General features: G+C 46.5%; 1 protein-coding gene across 3 annotated transcripts in view; it reads right to left on the bottom strand.

The window, feature by feature from the left end:
• The window catches only part of SLC13A3 (solute carrier family 13 member 3), a 41,973-nt gene extending 25,415 nt beyond the window's left edge, over positions 1–16,558 (bottom strand). The window contains exons 1-3 of one of the 3 annotated variants that reach the window (XM_043526682.1): positions 16,539–16,558; positions 4,089–4,354; positions 3,462–3,625 (exon numbers count right to left, since the gene is read on the bottom strand). In XM_043526682.1, the coding sequence (XP_043382617.1) occupies positions 3,462–3,625; positions 4,089–4,354; positions 16,539–16,544 (436 nt within the window). In that variant the 5' untranslated portion in view covers positions 16,545–16,558. Of the gene's footprint in view, positions 1–3,461; positions 3,626–4,088; positions 4,355–16,163; positions 16,467–16,538 lie in introns of those variants that run through there. The other 2 variants (XM_037877192.2, XM_037877193.2) reach the window with 2 other exon arrangements.
• Positions 16,559–16,851: the final 293 nt, after the last annotated feature.

Raw genomic sequence — 16,851 nt, 5'->3', positions numbered from 1 at the left:
CAATAAACCCATCATCCAGTGCTGTACTATCATACAATCTGTACAGGCTACATACTTTACAGGAAGACTGCTTTAGATAAAGTTTAGCTTTAACACTATTGTACTCTTATTAGACTCCCTTGGCCAGTAAAGACAAGGTGACTTAATAACATGAACCCAACTCTTCAGGCATGGTGGAAGAAGATCATCACTATGAACTTTTAGAGGTTTCTAAAATATATTAAAAATAACTTTTCCATCCCTAAAAATGTAACATTCTGAGAGCTGATATCTCGCAACCTGCCAAGGAGATTACAAAAGGAGGGGCGGAGCTATGAATTCGTAACTTTCTAATGATATGAAGCTTCTGTTCCTAGCCTTGTTGGACTGCAGGACATGCCCCATGTGATTCTGCAGAAGAAAATCTACATTCAGGAGGAAAAAGTTTTAAATAGCTGTTTAAAGCTGCTCAGAGGAATGAAATATTGGCAGAGATGGATTAGCGGTCAGAGAGGTGAGGTGGTCAAAGGTGCAGGATACATTCGTTATCACATGGCTCTGCAGTTGATTATGTGGATGTCATGGGGTATATATGTGGAAGTGTCAGAATATAAGGCAAATTAATTAAGGTTGTGCCTAAGGAATTTATAGCCAGCCTCAAAATAGAAAATTCCAGAAGTCACATGAAACCCTGTTCTCAGCAGGTTTCTAACCCAACTTTGAAAATCAAGGACAGTTGGATATTTCATGGAAGGACAATTATCCAAACACTGTTAAACCCAAGTGAGTCATTCAAGCTTCAACTATCATTTACGATTTACCTTGTTTCTTATAAAGGTACCTTGTTTCTTATAAAGGTACCCTCAGCAATCTATGACCTCGATTCCACAAACACTTACTTACATATCTGTATTAGTTCATTCACATGAGCAAAGATTAAGTGTTTCCAGGCTCAAGGCTTTTCTCATCAATTTTTTCAGACCATTATATATATACATATATATATATGATCAGTTTGTCAGTGATATACAGTAATTTAAATTATTTAGCTAATTATTCAGGTAATTTCTTAGCCTTTGAGGTTCATTCTGAAAGACAAATGCACTCGAAAGGTACAAATTCTTTAATATATTTTCCCAGCTAAAATGTTTTTTCCAACAACTAGACTAATTTTCTAGCCTCCTAATTGTTTTTAAATGTACCCATGCAGATTTGCACATGCACATCATCAGATGTCATTCTTAAAAGCAGCTCAAAATGGAGCCTATTTTGCAATGTTCTTGCTCATCTAATTTTTTGTAATGTATATGATCATATCTTGAACGTTTAAAATGAATGTAGCTCTTTCCAAAGGTAGCAAGTAAATTGTTCGTTTCATGCAAGCTGTGCAAAAGTTGGGCAACAAAACCTAAACCTAGTTGTGAAACCAATCCTGGTGTTAAGCCAAGTTTTGATAACAGATAAAACCTTAAGGAAAAACCTGGTTCAGAGTTCTCATCATCTTTCTAGACACAAACCAAATTCATTGTTCTTGACTGAGAAATTGCTTCAAGATTTGGGGTTCGTTCAAGAAATTCAGCTTGCATTGTCCTGATCACAGCTGAAGCTCCCATTCTAATTTCTAAATACAATGAGGATAAGAGAAAAGGGCAAGTCTGTCTTGGCATTTGTATTAGAGCCAAAGTAGGCTCCACTGTTACTGATGTCTATTGTTCTCCCAGACAAAGAGATACTAGGATATCTGCATTTTGACACCCTATATTTCAGTTGTGAATTGCTCTTTCACTTCTACTTACTGTACTGGCAAAACTCAACTTCCAAATAAATAACAAAAATGACAATGATGCAGCTAACATATCTGCAAACCATCACTCTGTTGGATTCTGTTTGTATGTTATAGCCCTTTCCACTGACCTGACTGTCTTGCTTGTTTAGATTGTAAGTTCCTTGGGACAGGGACAGTATGTACAGTACCTAGCACAATGGGCTACCATAGGGCCCCAGTATTAGTTGTTCCTCAGGCACTACCATAATAAACATTGTAAATAAATAATAAAATCAGCTCAAAGGACAGGGTTAAAGAAAGTTAAAGATCAAATTCACTAACTGCTCTAATTCTGAAAGATCACAAAAAAGAGTGACCATTTGTAATAGACTAAAAATGTGCATGATTAAAAATTCATAGAGAGAAAGCAACAAAATGGCTTGGATCAAAAGTATCTCATGATTGTCCTGCACTGATTGTGACTGATTAATTACAACTCTGTAAGAACATGCGTATGCTTGAATTCAGTTTTCTACATTTCAGGAATCAGCAGCAACCAAAAAGCCATTACTTAGTAAGTGCTACTTCTGTTTCTGCAGTTCACAAAGGCAATTAGGAGACGTAAGAGAGAGAAACTACTACTACCCTAACCATCATTAATAGCTTCAGCGGGGACTTCATTTCTATTTTGCTGTTTTTCATCACTGTCTGCCAGAAAAGCAACCTCCCTGGAAATTATTTTGTGAACAATCAAGCTACCGGGGAAGATTTTTTTCCCAATTACTAAGCTCTCTGATTGAACCTTGTGCAATAGCTGTTTATTAATAATCCTTAGCATTTCTATAGCACTACTCCTGAGGATATCTCAACGGTTTATAAGCCTCATTTAACCCTCTAACCCCCCCACCACCACCTTGTTATCTCCATTTTACAGTTGGGAAAAGAGAGGAACAGAGAGGAGAAATGACTTTCCCAGGATCACACAGCAAGTCAGTGACAGGGAATCCTGACTCCAATCCCTTGCTCTAATCACGCCCCCACTGGAAAAGGTTGTGTGCTGTAAAGGCTTGATTCTAAACCCACGGTAGACAATGGCATAGCTCTCATCCACTTTAGTGGTGCGGGATCAGGGCCTAAAAAGCAGTGACTGTCTTACCCGGAGCCTGCAGATAGGGCCATTAACTGCAAAAAGTTATTGTTTAAAAGAGGTATTGGCTGTGTCTCATATTGAGTCTCATCACCATCGCATCTGGATGTGTTTTATTTGCACCATTACTTTGCTTATCAGAGCTTTTATTTGCACCATTACTTTGCTTACTTTGCTATGTATCACCCACCCTTTCCCTTTTTGCCCCAGGACATATTTGCAAATCAAATGCTCCACCTCACCAGGTTTGTCCAGTGAAATGTCTTATTCAATAGCTCACGGCTCCCAACCGGTATCGAGGTTAACCATGGCTCACAGGAATCTATTCTGATCCGCATGGCAGGCGGAGGAGCCAGGATGAAGGGGAGTGTTGAGAGAGGGTAACATTCCAATGCCCTTTCACCTCCATAATGAAACATATTCTATTAAAAAGGGCATTCCAATATATATTAAACTCCAGCTAACAGGCCTGCTTTTGTCCCCATCGAAGTCAATGGAAATTTAGTCACAGAGCTCACTGGGAACAGGACTGTCCCCAGATTGTGCAATCTATTGCACTATGTGAGCTACCTGGATTTTCTTCATTTTCTCTGTTGAGATCTTTAGATGCTTCTTTCTCTCCAAAGAGGCTCTTCAGAATCGCATTTGCAATTGGAAGCATCATAGCAGTGGAGGCTGTATTGCTTAACCACATGGACAGGAAAGAAGTTGTCAACATCATTCCTAAGATCAGCCTGGAAGGCAGAAAAATTAAGTTTAACAATCTGTGTTTTGCAAGGTCAATTTTAGATTCCAGCAGAGAAAATCCCATGCCACAGTCTCATAACATTAACAAGAACAAAGCTGGCTATGGTTATCCTATAATATGCCAGAGCATGTATAAGAGGGATAAGTGCTAATAGGACAAGGCTGAAGTAGTTACATTTCTCCTCTGCTTCATTACAAGCCAACAAAGGAATGAAAACAACCTGAGCTTAATGAAATCAGCAAGCTCTGAAAAAGGTGTGTGTGTGTGTGTGTGTGTGTGTGTGTGTGAAGACAAAGGGGTGTGTGCAATGCTCTTACTAGTGTGCGCTATTCACTATTTGTGGTACTGTTTTCTTGGCCAATCTGCAGCTCAGCTCACATGTTGAAATCACCAGAGGGTGAGCCTGGGGAATTAGGGCACGAAGCAATCACCATTGGTCTGTAGGTTACCTTGCAGGCTTGACTCCCACTAGCATGAGAACCTTCAGGGCAATCCTGCGGTGCAGGTTCCACTCTTCGATGGCCGATGCCATGATTAACCCACTGAGAAAGAGGAAGTTGGTGTCTAAAAAATACTGTGGGCAAACTTTGTTCGAAGGGAGAATCCCCAGAAATGGAAACAAGGTGATTGGCAGCAGAGCAGTCACAGCCAGAGGCAGGGCTTCTGTGCACCAGTACACGGCCATCACGAGGATCACATAGAGGCATTTTCCCTCCTGAAAAGGCAAAAGGAAATGGAGAGAGAGAAGCTGACAGCTCTGGAGTTACAAACAAGCCTTCGCACATTGGTACACTTACCATGAACAAGTAAAATGCACCCACTTACCACCAGTGTGCAGGGGTAGGGAGAGCATAGGAGGGTCTCACCCCTCATCTATGTAGAATTTTCCCCAGATCATTCCATTGGGGCAGGATTAAAATCATAGAAATGCAGGGCTGGAAGGGACCTCAAAATGTCATCTAGTCCAGGGCTGAGTATACCTAAAACATCCCTGACACATGCTGCTTCAACCTGTTCTTAAAACTTTCAGTAACAGGGATTCCACAACCACCCTTGGAAGTCTAGTCCAGTATGTCACTATCCTTATAGTTAGAGAGTTTTTCCTAATGTCTGCCCTAAATCTCCCTTGCTGCAGATTAAGCCCATTACTTCCTGTCCTATCTCCAATGGAGAACAATTGCTCTCCATCCTCGTTATAACAGCCATTAACATATCTGAAGACTGTTATCAGGTCCACCTCAGTCTTCTGTTCTCAAGACTAAGCAAGCCCAGTTTTTTTTTAACCTTTCCTCATAGGTCAAGTTTTCTAAACCTTTTAGCATTTTTGTTGCTCTTCTCTGGACTCTGTCCAAATTGTCTAGATCTTTCTTAACATGCAGCACCCAAAAACGGACACAATACTCCAGCTGAGGCCTCACCAGTGCCAAGCGAGCAAAACAATTACCTCCTTTGCCTGACATACAACATTTCTACACATACATGCAGGAATATTTGCATTTTCACAACTACATCACATTGTTGGCTCATGTTCAATTTGTGATCCACTGTATCCCCCAAATCCTTTTCTAAAGTACTACGACGTAGCCAGTTATTTCCCATTTTGTAGTCGTGCTTTGATTTTTCCTTCCCAAGTGTACTTTGCACATCTTTACTGAATTTCATTTTGTAGATTTCAGACCAATTCTCCAATTTATCAAGGTAATTTTGAATTCTAATTGTGTCCTCCAAAAGTGTGCAACCCCTCCCAGTTTGGTGTCATCTGCAAATTTTATAAGCATGCTCTCCACTTCATTATCCAAGTCATTAATGAAAATATTGAACAACACTTGATCCAGCACTGACCCTTGTGTAACCCCACTAGATAAATCCTCCAAGTTTGACAGTGAATCCTTGATACCTGCTCTTTGAGTATGGTCTTTCAACAAGTTGTGCACACACCTTACAGTAATTTCATCTAGATCACATTTCCCTAGTTTTCCTTCTGCGGAATGAAGGGAGGGTTCAGGACCTAGAACCTAAGGACTCCTTAATATCCATGTGCATCTCAGGGGCTTTGCCATAGGCATCGGGATATGTGTATGGAGGCTCTGTGCCTCCTCATTACGGGTGGGTACATCTCCCTTGTTACCGAGAGGAGAGTCAGTTGTCTTCATGCACTATTTTTTCTCTCCCATCCCCTACGCCTACGGATCTGCACAGGGAAGGAAGCAGGAGGAGCAAAACCTGGCTGGAATGGGAAGGGAAATGTGCATTGATCCTTCCAGACACCAGCAACAATAAATCCTCCAGGGACTGCATTAACTTTTGCACTGAGACCCCTCTATGCCCTTGAGGGTGATTGTGGGGAGAGCCAGCAATAAAGGAAACAGAGAAATGATCCACTTGACTAATTATGTTGTTAATCTTCTGCCTACAATGCTGCTCAGATGAGATGAAGGTTGCTAACAAATACCCTGGGTTTTCCAACAGAGTTTACAGACTGTAATGCAAATATTTTTTTGCCCTCAGTCCAAGTTCCAGAAACTTTGCAAGATCAAATGACCTTTTTTCCCTATTGCCCAATCCTCTTCAGCTTCCAGAAAGGAAAGTTTCACCAAAATGAATTTCAACTCAGGTGTCATGTTCTGTCTCTTGTACCAGTGATTTAAAGTGTTTGTCAGCATCCCAGTGCAAGAGCTCCATCAATGAAGCTCTCAACTGATCAGGTTAGATAAAAGTACAATTCAGAGGGCTAGTTGTAAAGACAAGAGTTTTTATTTTCCAAAAAGAACACTGACAATTTCTACATATTAATTAAGCAATTCCACTCAATGGGATACAACTTGTAGTCTAATAATTTACTTGCAGTGCAGGATCAAAAGCCAAGGTTTACAGACACAACCAGGCGTGAAGAATTGTACCATGATTCTGAAGTGTCTCGTTGCAATTTTGTGGTGTCATCTATTAATCAATAACAAAAATAGCCAATGTTGTATTTTTGACAGAACTGTCATTTTCTTGATGTAACTTAGTTCAGAACAAAAAGTGGATGGACCCCACCCAAAGAAAAGTTTTCATTTAAAACAAGGAGTGTATCTTTAACAGCACCCATCCACCCACCCAAATTTTGATTAGGAGTACGGATCCCCAGGAACAACACTCACAGCCTCTAAAAGTCCTTAATGAAACTGAACATTTTGAATTATCAAAGCACTCTGCAAATGTTAATGAACTAGTGCGCCCAGCCCGTGGGAGGTTGGTTAGTAAGCATTAAGGGAGTTAGGTGCCTACATTCAACTGATTTTGCCTGCCATCCTAGCCAGTGTTCTTTGGCCAGGGCAACTGCTTTGCTAGTTGGTGGGGTGGTCAGGTCCCCCACATCCAATGCATATACTGTCTGTGCAGCATGCACCACCCAGGGAATATGTAGCAATGTGTTCCTCCTGCCCATCATACTATATCCCACTCTGCAGAGCCATTGCATACCGGCACCACTCTGCTTCCCCCCGCCCTCCCATGCAGCGTAGGGATTTGGGGAATAAATAAGTCTCTAGCTCAATTAAAGTTCAGATAATTTTTGGTAGCAAATGCAAACTTTCAAGTGGGTCTTGTGATTGGGTTAATTTTTAACCATTTAGTGATTGCTAGGGAAGTCTTGGGCAACCCTGCACTGCCCCGGAGCTGCTTCCGGTTTTACCAGAGACAAAACTGGCTCGTTAGAGAATGGCCTCTGCTCCACTGTGCCCAAGAGATACCTTTGTTCCACTGACGAATCCGGGATTTTTCATACTATGGTACCTACTGCGAACTCTGCAATGGCAGAGGAAGCCAAGCCTCACCTAGCAAGTGTTACTACAGAAGACAGACTTCCACTGCCTGGCAGCTTGAAGGAGGGGACAGGAACAACCCATCAGAAGACGTGAGCTGACATCTTGGAGGGACTTCAGTGGGGACAGTGTTATGGGAGCTGTTGGAAGACTTTCTTGGTCAGACAAAATTTGCTGGGCAATGCACATTCATCAGCCCATTGGCTGCTTAAGCCCTCCCTGCCATTTGTCACAGGCTAGGGAGAAGAATCAGTAAGGCTAACGGTTTGCAACCACTCCTATACATACATATTGATACCTTAAGCTCTTGTACCTGCTACTGGTACTCAGAACTCCCTTTCTCTGCCTCCACAATGAGGAACCATGCTGCGGCTTGGTGATAGTCACAGTCCCCTGGCAGAATTTGGATACCATCAAAGGGCCTCTCCAAATTACAACAGCCTCCTTGGGCTGCCATGCTGTGTACTACAGCCCCACAACCAATACACCCCTGAGGCCCTCAGCCAAACACACCTATGCCAGGAAAGCCAAGGTGGGAGAGGACCTTCCTCAGTTCTTGTGACAGGGGATTCCTCCCCGGGCCAGAACCTTTAGATCGCCATTCAACACTCTGGCCCTTTTGCCCAGTGTAAAGAGGTCATAGCAGAGGTGAGGATTTCACCTTTGATCACCATTATCTGGCATACAAATACCTATCAACCTCCAGGTTGCTTGCAAACTGTTCACAATTTGACATTCATATTGTTTTGATTGGACACGAAGGTCACATGGTCTATTCACGGAGTGGGTGACCACAAGCATTGGAATCAGGTTTCCACTCAGAATACTCGCTTCTTGCAATTATTCTGTAAATCATCATGTAAAACATGCCTTGTCTGCAAACATTCTGGCTAGCAAACAGAGGTTAAATGACTTACCCAAGGTCACACTGCAAATCAATGGCAGAGCTTGGATCCCAGTTCTGTGTTCTCACCGGCTAGACTACACTCCCTTCCCAGAAGCAGAGATAGAACCCAGAAGCCCTAACTCCCAGGCCCCCACTCTAAGCAATAGATATCACTGCTTTTCATTCCGCACATGCCTTCTCTCCAGTGCACCATACCCCACTCTTGCAATCACTTCCTCTCACAACCTTGATGCTGCTATCCCACTGGGCTCTATGGACACCACCCATCATCTCCAGTTAGCCTCAGACACCCACTATTACTACATAGTTTGAAAGTGGTTCCTGCTCATTGCTTTTAAATGTGAGAGCTATAACCTTTTCCTGGGAGCCGTTAAGTTTCCTTACTCCAGGTAGGAGATATCCATTGCTTCCAACCCTGCCAGCTCCTATATCTTGCTTCTGAGTTAGTTCTAAGTTGACCTGTGTTCATTAAGGGATTGAACCTGTGTTTTTAGACAGCATTGGGCATTAAACACTTGATTGGAGCCCCTGGTAGCAGGCCTGGCTACAGCAGATGCTGCCAAGCCAGGGGACTGTAGACCCTGAGTTCATTAGAAGCAGTTGTAACAAGCACTTTGCACAGCTCATTAAAAGTGCCCCCTGTGCCCAAACTTCACAACTCCCCCTCCAGTTCTTGGGTTAGATATTCAAGAATTTCAGCAGCAGTCAGAGAGGTGGGAGTGACCCGAGGGGCCCTGGTGCAAAGTGTGGTAAGGGAGATGCACTTCCTCAGGAAACCTTGCATTGTGGCTGACAAGGTTCCTTCCCCACTCTGAACTCTAGGGTACAGATGTGGGAACCCACATGAAAGACCTCCTAAGCTTATTCTTACCAGCTTAGGTTAAAAACTTCCCCAAGGTACAAACTTTGCCTTGTCCTTGAACAGTATGCTGCCACCACGAAGCATTTTAAACAAAGAACAGGGAAAGAGACCACTTGGAGACGTCTTCCCCCAAAATATCTCCCTAACCCCTACACACCCCCTTTCTCAAGGAAGCTTGAGAATAATATCCTAACCAATTTGTTACAAAATCATCAAAGACCCAAACCCCTGGATCTTGGAACAATGGAAAAAGTCAGTCAGGTTCTTAAAAGAAGGATTTTACTAAAAAAAAGAAAGGTAAAAATCATCTCCGTAAAATCAGGATGGAAAATACTTTATAGGGTATTCAGATTCAAAACACAGAGGATCCCCCTCTGGGCAAAACCTTAAAGTTACAGAAAACAGGAATAAACCTCCCTCTTAACACAGGGAAAATTCAGATAAAACAAAAGATAAACTAATCTGCCTTGCCTGGCTTACCTATACTGGTTGCAATATTGACTTGGATTAGGATGGGTTGGAGGAGATGGATTTCTGTCTGGCCTCTCTCAGTCCCAAGAGAGAACCTCCACATAAACAAAGAGCACAACAAAAGCCTCCCCCAAGATTTGAAAGTATCTTGTCCCCTTATTGGTCCTTTGGGTCAGGTGCCAGGTTAGCTTAGCTTCTTAACCCTTTATAGGTAACAGGATGTTGCCTCTGGCCAGGAGGGATTTTATAGCACTGAATACAGAAAGGTGGTTGCCCTTCCCTTTATATTTATGACAGTGGCACTTAATGCATAGTCTGACACATTGCCCTTTCATTGTTTCAGTTCCCACTGAGGGAGCACGTGCTGGAATCCAGCCAAACCTGCCTCTGAGGTAGGACTTTCTCTGTCCCACCTGTGAGAGAGGCAGGTGGAAGTACAGATGATGCCAGTTTCCCCAGGGTCTCCTCCTTCAACGATGTGACTCCCTCAGAGAGCATTCACAAATGCAGGAGGTGCCATTCAAATGTCAGCACGCCAGGATCCTGCAGTCTGTCTGTCAATGTATGTACTCGCACAGCCCTCTTTATGTGGTATCTCTGCTTACAACCGGAGCTGTTGCTGCACTGCAGGGGGCTAATGGTGACGTTTTTTTAACAGCGTCTCCTCAGTATGGATGGAGGGGTGGGGGATGAGCAGCAATGGAAGGGCCCCAACTTGACTGGTGGACTTTCAATCCTCTGACACCCAAAACTGTCAAAAATCGGGGAAACACCCTGTGCCAGTGTTCATAAGGAAACTCCTAGCCAGGTGAATGTCACCTGGGTGCACACTCGGATCATGTCCATTGAAAGGTTCACTGAGGAGTTCAAATCTTTTCAGGGAGCCTTCGCCCACTTAGGATTTTCCTCGTGTTAAGTTTGTGGTTTCTTGCAGTTCCAGTGCAGGTCCAGGTGAATCTTTGCCCTTTGACCCACAATGCAGAGGGGGTCATCCATCCCTTGTGAATGGAAATTGAGTCAGCTGGTTTGGCTTTCCAGGGGATCTGTCATTTACATTAATTGGCCTTCACAATTCCAGTGGAACTTTTACGGAGTCGAATTAAAAAACCCTGAAGACCTTGAATAACTCAACCCCACCTCCCACACCCAGCCCCCACTGGGCACTCATAGTGCTCAGTGCTTAGGCCAAACTGAGACCTAAGATAACAGTTCTGTTTAAATGCTGTACATTAGGCCCCACATCTCCAGTCCCCTTTAAAAGATATTAAGAAGTGTATTGTGTTATGGCCAAAATCCAGCCTCTCCTTCATGGCTGTGGAGGGCCCTTTGGCAGCAGAACTGGTGTGGTTCCAATACATAAGGTAGGGCTGGATGTGGGGGCCACCTGTGACATTAGGCTCTGGGCCTTTAAGGGCTGAGCTTCCAAGGGAGAGAGTCTGTGAGAGGTGCTGTGAAGCTGCTTAGCTAGTTGGAACAGGACACAGAATAAAGCACATTAAGCACCGAGTGATCACTGAACACTACAATGCACAGCTGGACCAATACCCACCAGCTCTAACTTCCACTAGCTTTTAATACCCCCCTTGAGGCAATTACACTGGCATAGCTCACCAGAGCACAGTGCACTCTGCCCTCCACCCAACTCTGTCGTGCTCCCTCCTGCCCAAGGGTGTGGGGAATGGGCAGCATAGAGCTAGCTACTGTGGCTTCTTATTACCAAGGGATTCCTCTACAATCAGGGCTTGCCTTAGGGCAACTTTGCAACTGCTTTATGCTGCTCAAAGCTTCCAGGACCGGGGGCTGAGGTACTGGCCCAGGGTGTTCATCATATATATTTATCAGGGTTTAGCTACTATGCCAACAGATAGATTATATATTAAATCAATGCATGGACTTGCACCTGATCTAGCTTTATTACCTTCACTGAGGGCCTGGATCATAAGAAGCTGGTTTGAGAAACCCCCAAATCAATGAGGTTTCTTTCACACGTTCCTTTTACAAGCCACTATGCCATCTGCTATGCCACCACATGGGCTCCCCTCACCTGCTGAGACTGCCTGTTCAAGCCTCTTGGTGAACATTGTTATATATGTAACCGGTGTCCTTCATTTCCCAGCCTGCTGCCGAGGCTGTGCAGGACAGGTTAAACACAGTTCCAGACCTCAGAATTTAATCCCACGTGGATACCTAAGTAAGGTTCTTTGCTTGCTGAAGAAAAATGAGTCAATTTATTTTTTGACACCCGAGGTTTTACCTCGAATGTGAACAAATGACATTCTGCAAGAGTCACTTCCAGCTGTAGGCTCATCCATACTCTAAACTTAAGGAGGACGGCATGGTTCAGATAGTGAAATTGCCGCTCAGATTTGTTTTAAACATGCAGGGCCAAATTCTGCCCTGATTTATAGTCACTACACCAGGAATTTGGCTTTAAAGTAATACAGATAGTAATGGCAGTGAAGCAGCAATTTTTAAAATTGAGACTGAATTTAGAGCTCATGAAAATTAAAGACTAATTGCTAACATAGCTCAGTCAGACACGGTGAAAGTTTGCCACATGCAACTCTGCCAACGCCTCTGTAACCTGACCTGCAGCTGCTACTGCTATTCTAGTCCTTGGCTCTCCACACTGTACCCCACAATGTACCGAAACACTGATCTGCAGCACCCCCCGCACACAATGCCCAGTTCTGAGCTGCAATCCCCTCCACTCTTCCACATATTGGGTCTTTCTAGAGCAAAAAAGTGCGAATCATGCTGAATTGTGTGGACGTGCACATGAGGAGTGAGCTACCAGTATATTAGAACCGCTGAGTCTGGGCTTCCAAGGGCTGGTCTACACTACAAAGTTAGGTCGACATAAGGCAGCTTATGACAAGAAAGCCCTGCTCCCTCAGAGAGCTGGGCAGGTGGACCCTGCTCCCAGCTGGGAACCAGGGTGAGAAGCCCAGGGGACTTTGGACTCCGATCCCAGCTGGGAGCCAGGGCGAGAAGCTGGGGTGACTTCCTCCCCACTCCTGGCAGGGAAGGGGCAGGCAAGAAGCCCTGGGCAACTTCCCCTCTCCCGGTGGGGAACAGGGAGCAGAATGGGAGGCAGCCCGCCAGGACCCCAGGAGCCTGTGGGGCAGCCAGGGTCCTGGCAGGGAGCTGCCAGTAGAGCTGAGAGACCAGGCTCTCAGCTCCCCACACTGTCCCTCTTAGGTCGATGGAAGTGCTCCTGGTGAGGACACGCACTACCGACCCAAGGAGAGTAGTGTAGACAGGCACTACTGCAGTAATTACTGTGGTGGCTGTAAGGTGACCTAGGTTTGTAGTGTAGACATACCCCAAGACAAGACTCTGCATTTAACACACAGCATGCTTCTTCTACCACAGATTGTATGCCTGGACCTACATCAGTGTCAGCGTCAAAAGGGAAACCATTAAAAGTTTTAGTCACTTGTTCAGCCACAGAAAATGAATGCACAAGCTAATATAATGAGCTATTTACAAGTCTGCGGAAGGAATTAGGTACCTGTTATGTAATCTTATTTCTGCCCTTTGGAACAATCAAAAGATTTCATGTGCACTTAGTAAGACATCATCCAAAAACAACAGTTATGCAAAATGGAAACTATGGATTTTAATTCCATAAAGGAATTCTCACTGCTACTGTGTGGTGACATCAACTAAAACAATGTTCCTGCTTCTTCTTCTTCTTTCTTTTTTATTTCAGGGATTCATGTTGTGACTTTGGATGTGTAGGTTTTATCTGACTAGAGCCATGCACAAAGTCAGTAGACTACACAGATGTCCCCAACACAGCTCTGCGAATGCACGTGAATCATGACCTGCTATAGCCATGGTTGTTCCAGTCCAGAGCTTCTCTTGAGAAGAGACTGCCAAACATTCTGAACTGTGCCCAATTTTTGCTGACAGGAACAAATTCATTTTCAAGTGGATCTGAGTCATGATGTGAATTCAAGGGTGAAATCCTGGCCCCGTTTAATTCAGTGGCAAAAAACTTCCCAATCATTGGGGTGAAATACCCCAAGTCTCCTGAGAGGAAATACAAGTCATTCTAGACATCTAGCCAAACTTTGTGTGATCTGTAAAAATCCTGTATTTCCCCAAGGTTTTCAGCATTCACTGTAAAGACATGTCACTTGCTCTGCTGTCTAACACACAGTCCCCAAGCCCAAATCCTAAACTAAAAACAGCTTGTACAAAATAATCCAAATATTCACTCAAGAAGCTTCTTCAGTCATGATAACAAAGGTTGCCTGTTTACAAGCACATCCCACACCTGCAAAATGCCACATTTCGCAACATTGCTTGTAAGAGGGAATGATAACAAGCCATTGAAACTATGTAATACTCATGGGGCATATTGTGGTCCATGCGTCACTTTATTGAGAATCCAGCCACAATGCTAACACCAAACCTGCAACTTTTGGCTCTCCTGCGAAAGCTGTTCTTGGGTGTAGATCTTGGGATTGCCTTATAGTGGGATTTCCTTACAGTTGGGGAGGCAGTGTACCTAGTAGATAGAACACTATGCTGGGACTCTGGAACCCTGGGTTAATAGCTCTGCCACTGGCCTGCTGGGTAACCTTGGGCTTGTCACTTCATCTCTCTGTACCGAAGTTTCCCTTTGAGATCTACTGATGAAAAACACTCTAAGTACTAGGTACCCTAGGAAGGTTGAAAGAGTAGAATCCCACACTAGTTAGTGCCAGATCTTAGCATATTCCACTTAATTGTAGCCAGTTCTGAGACCCTTCTTGCTTAGTTCTTCATTAGTCAATATTCCCACCACCCTGGGATGGATTGGTTTGTTTGGAGCTATCGCTGCCCCCCCCCCCCAAATCTCTAGGCATTTTCACAAATATATAAATACACTTCACAGTTAACATCACTGTATCTGCATCCTACAACAAAGCAGCTTTTCACCAAGACATCAAAAGAGTTAAACTAAGCACAGGCCCTTCCCCTGAACTCACTTCCACCCCAAGTCCCCAAGGGTAAAAAATGATGGACTTCCAGTGTACCTACAGGGACCGCTCCTCAGAAAATGCCTTCCTGGCAGTTAAACCAAGGGGGAATCTAGCTCAAGAAACTACGCTATCCACAGCCGTGGTAGCACAACAGGGGAAGAGAGCCAGAGTAGCCACGGCCCAAACCAGTTAGGGATAAAACCATGCAGGGTAATGGCTAAGCAGCCAGTGCAGCTCACAGTCATAGGCTAAGCCTTATCCATGCTGTGAGTGCAGGTAGAACACCTTATTTTCACCCTCAGGCCAGACTCTGCTCACAGTACCAGGAGCTTAATGCCATGCTATAGAATCTGACCCATAGTGTACTCTGGGGGGTATGGACCATAGATCTAATTCCCTCTGCCTTCTCTCTTTCCCCTTGTGAGATGTGTGGCCCCCTCTGTGCAGGGGGCCCTGTGCAGTGCAGTTTTCCCAGGCTCAGGAATCCAATGCCATTCTACCCTCTATGGAGCTGGAGGCACCGTTTGCATCAGGTATTTATCATTTATCAAGCAAACACTGAGGATCGGGTGGGGAAAGCCGGGGTGGGAAGGTTCATGAGGTCTCCTGACTTGCAATGCTCGTTCAGGGCATAGTGCTGCTGGTTCCCTTGTCTTCTTCTGGTGGGTGAGGGAAAGCTCTCCCCAGGCAGTCAGCAGGGAGGGCAGCTGCCCGGGGAGGGGATTCAGACCCGCATGGAAGCCTGCCCCAATGACTTGGCTGGAAAGGGTCTGGAAAACACGCTCATGTACCAGGGGTGCCAGTGTGCGGCGAGTGCTGACGGGCTGGAGGGGGGCACTTGGAGCCGGGCACGGGCGCAGCCTTTCCGCAGTGCCTTGGCCTGGCGCAGAGCGGGGAAGGGAGCGCAGGAGCGGGGCACTCATCGCACGTGGAGCCGGGGCTGGCTGTGTGTCCCCGCTGCCGGGCGCCCTGTGCCAGCGAACCGCGGCTCTGAGAAGCCGGCGCTTGGCGCCGAGAGACCCGGCGGAAAGTTCTAAGAGTTGGACACCAACTCGCTGGCTGCGGTCCCTGCTGCATCCAAAGGCGCCAAGGCCGGGCTCCGCCGGGACCGAGAGACAGCCCCGGCCCGGGGGAGGCCCCAGGGGCAGACGAGGCGCTGGGCCGGTGGCGGATCGGTTCCAGCTGGGGCGCTCCAGGGCTGGAGCACCTGGCCCAGAGCAGGCAGGGCAGAGGGGAGTGGCTAGGGGGCAGGTAGGTGACTTGCCCTGGGAAAGGGGACAGAATAGATGTGGGGAGGGAGCGTGGCAGGCAGGGCAGGGGCTCCCCTCGGGGCAGCGAGCACGGCGGGGGGGGGGCTCCCTGGGATGGAGGGAGGGGTGTCGCTAGGGGGCCAGGTCTGGAGGTGTCTCTTGGAGACAAGCAGGGGAATCGGGATTCCCTGGGGGCAGGCGGGAGGGATCCCCTGTGGGGCTCCAAGGGCGGGGGGCAAGAGAAGGGGTTACCTTGGGGGGCAGGCTGATGATGATGGGCAGCAGCACCAGCGGGGTGCAGAGTAACACCAGGAACCGGCGGATACTCCACACTTTCTTCACTAGGGCTCCGATCGCTGCCATAGCCCGACAGACACCCAGCTGGACCCGACTGCGCCCGGGCGCAGGGGCCGCCGCTTTATCCCGGGGGGAGGAGAGTTACTCCGGGGGGAGGAAGGGAGGGCTCTTACCTGTGGGCGGCACAGAGCACGGGGCCACTGCTGCTGGCCTTCAGCCCCCTGCCCCGGACACCCCGCCCCTCTACCCGGGGCACACACACACACCCCCAGCTCCGGACACCCCTCCCCTGCCCCCCACGTCCGGACGCACACACACACACACACGCACCCGCATGACAACGCTGCTCCTCATTCCTTCCACCCCCGGTCCCGCATCCAGCTCCATCCCGCCTTGCCCAGGCTCCGGCCACCCCACCCGCAGGCCCCCCGCACGCTGCCCCGGGAGCTGGAGTCCAGAGGCCGGCGCGGGTCCCCGGCAGAGGACACCTGCCTGTTGCCTGGAGGAGAGGGAGCTGTTTGATACAGAGAACAGCTTCCCCTCCCCGAGCTGAAGGGCGCATGGTGTGCAAAGCAACCCACGGAGCTGGTGAGCGGTGAACTCCGGCGCGATCTTGTCCAGTCTGGCTAGATACCACCGTGAT

The sequence above is a fragment of the Chelonia mydas genome, chromosome 13 (assembly GCF_015237465.2).
Source record: "Chelonia mydas isolate rCheMyd1 chromosome 13, rCheMyd1.pri.v2, whole genome shotgun sequence".
Classification (NCBI taxonomy): Eukaryota; Metazoa; Chordata; order Testudines; family Cheloniidae; genus Chelonia; species Chelonia mydas.
The sequence above is the reverse complement of the archived record's forward strand: the minus strand, read 5'-3'. Positions and strand labels throughout refer to the sequence as shown.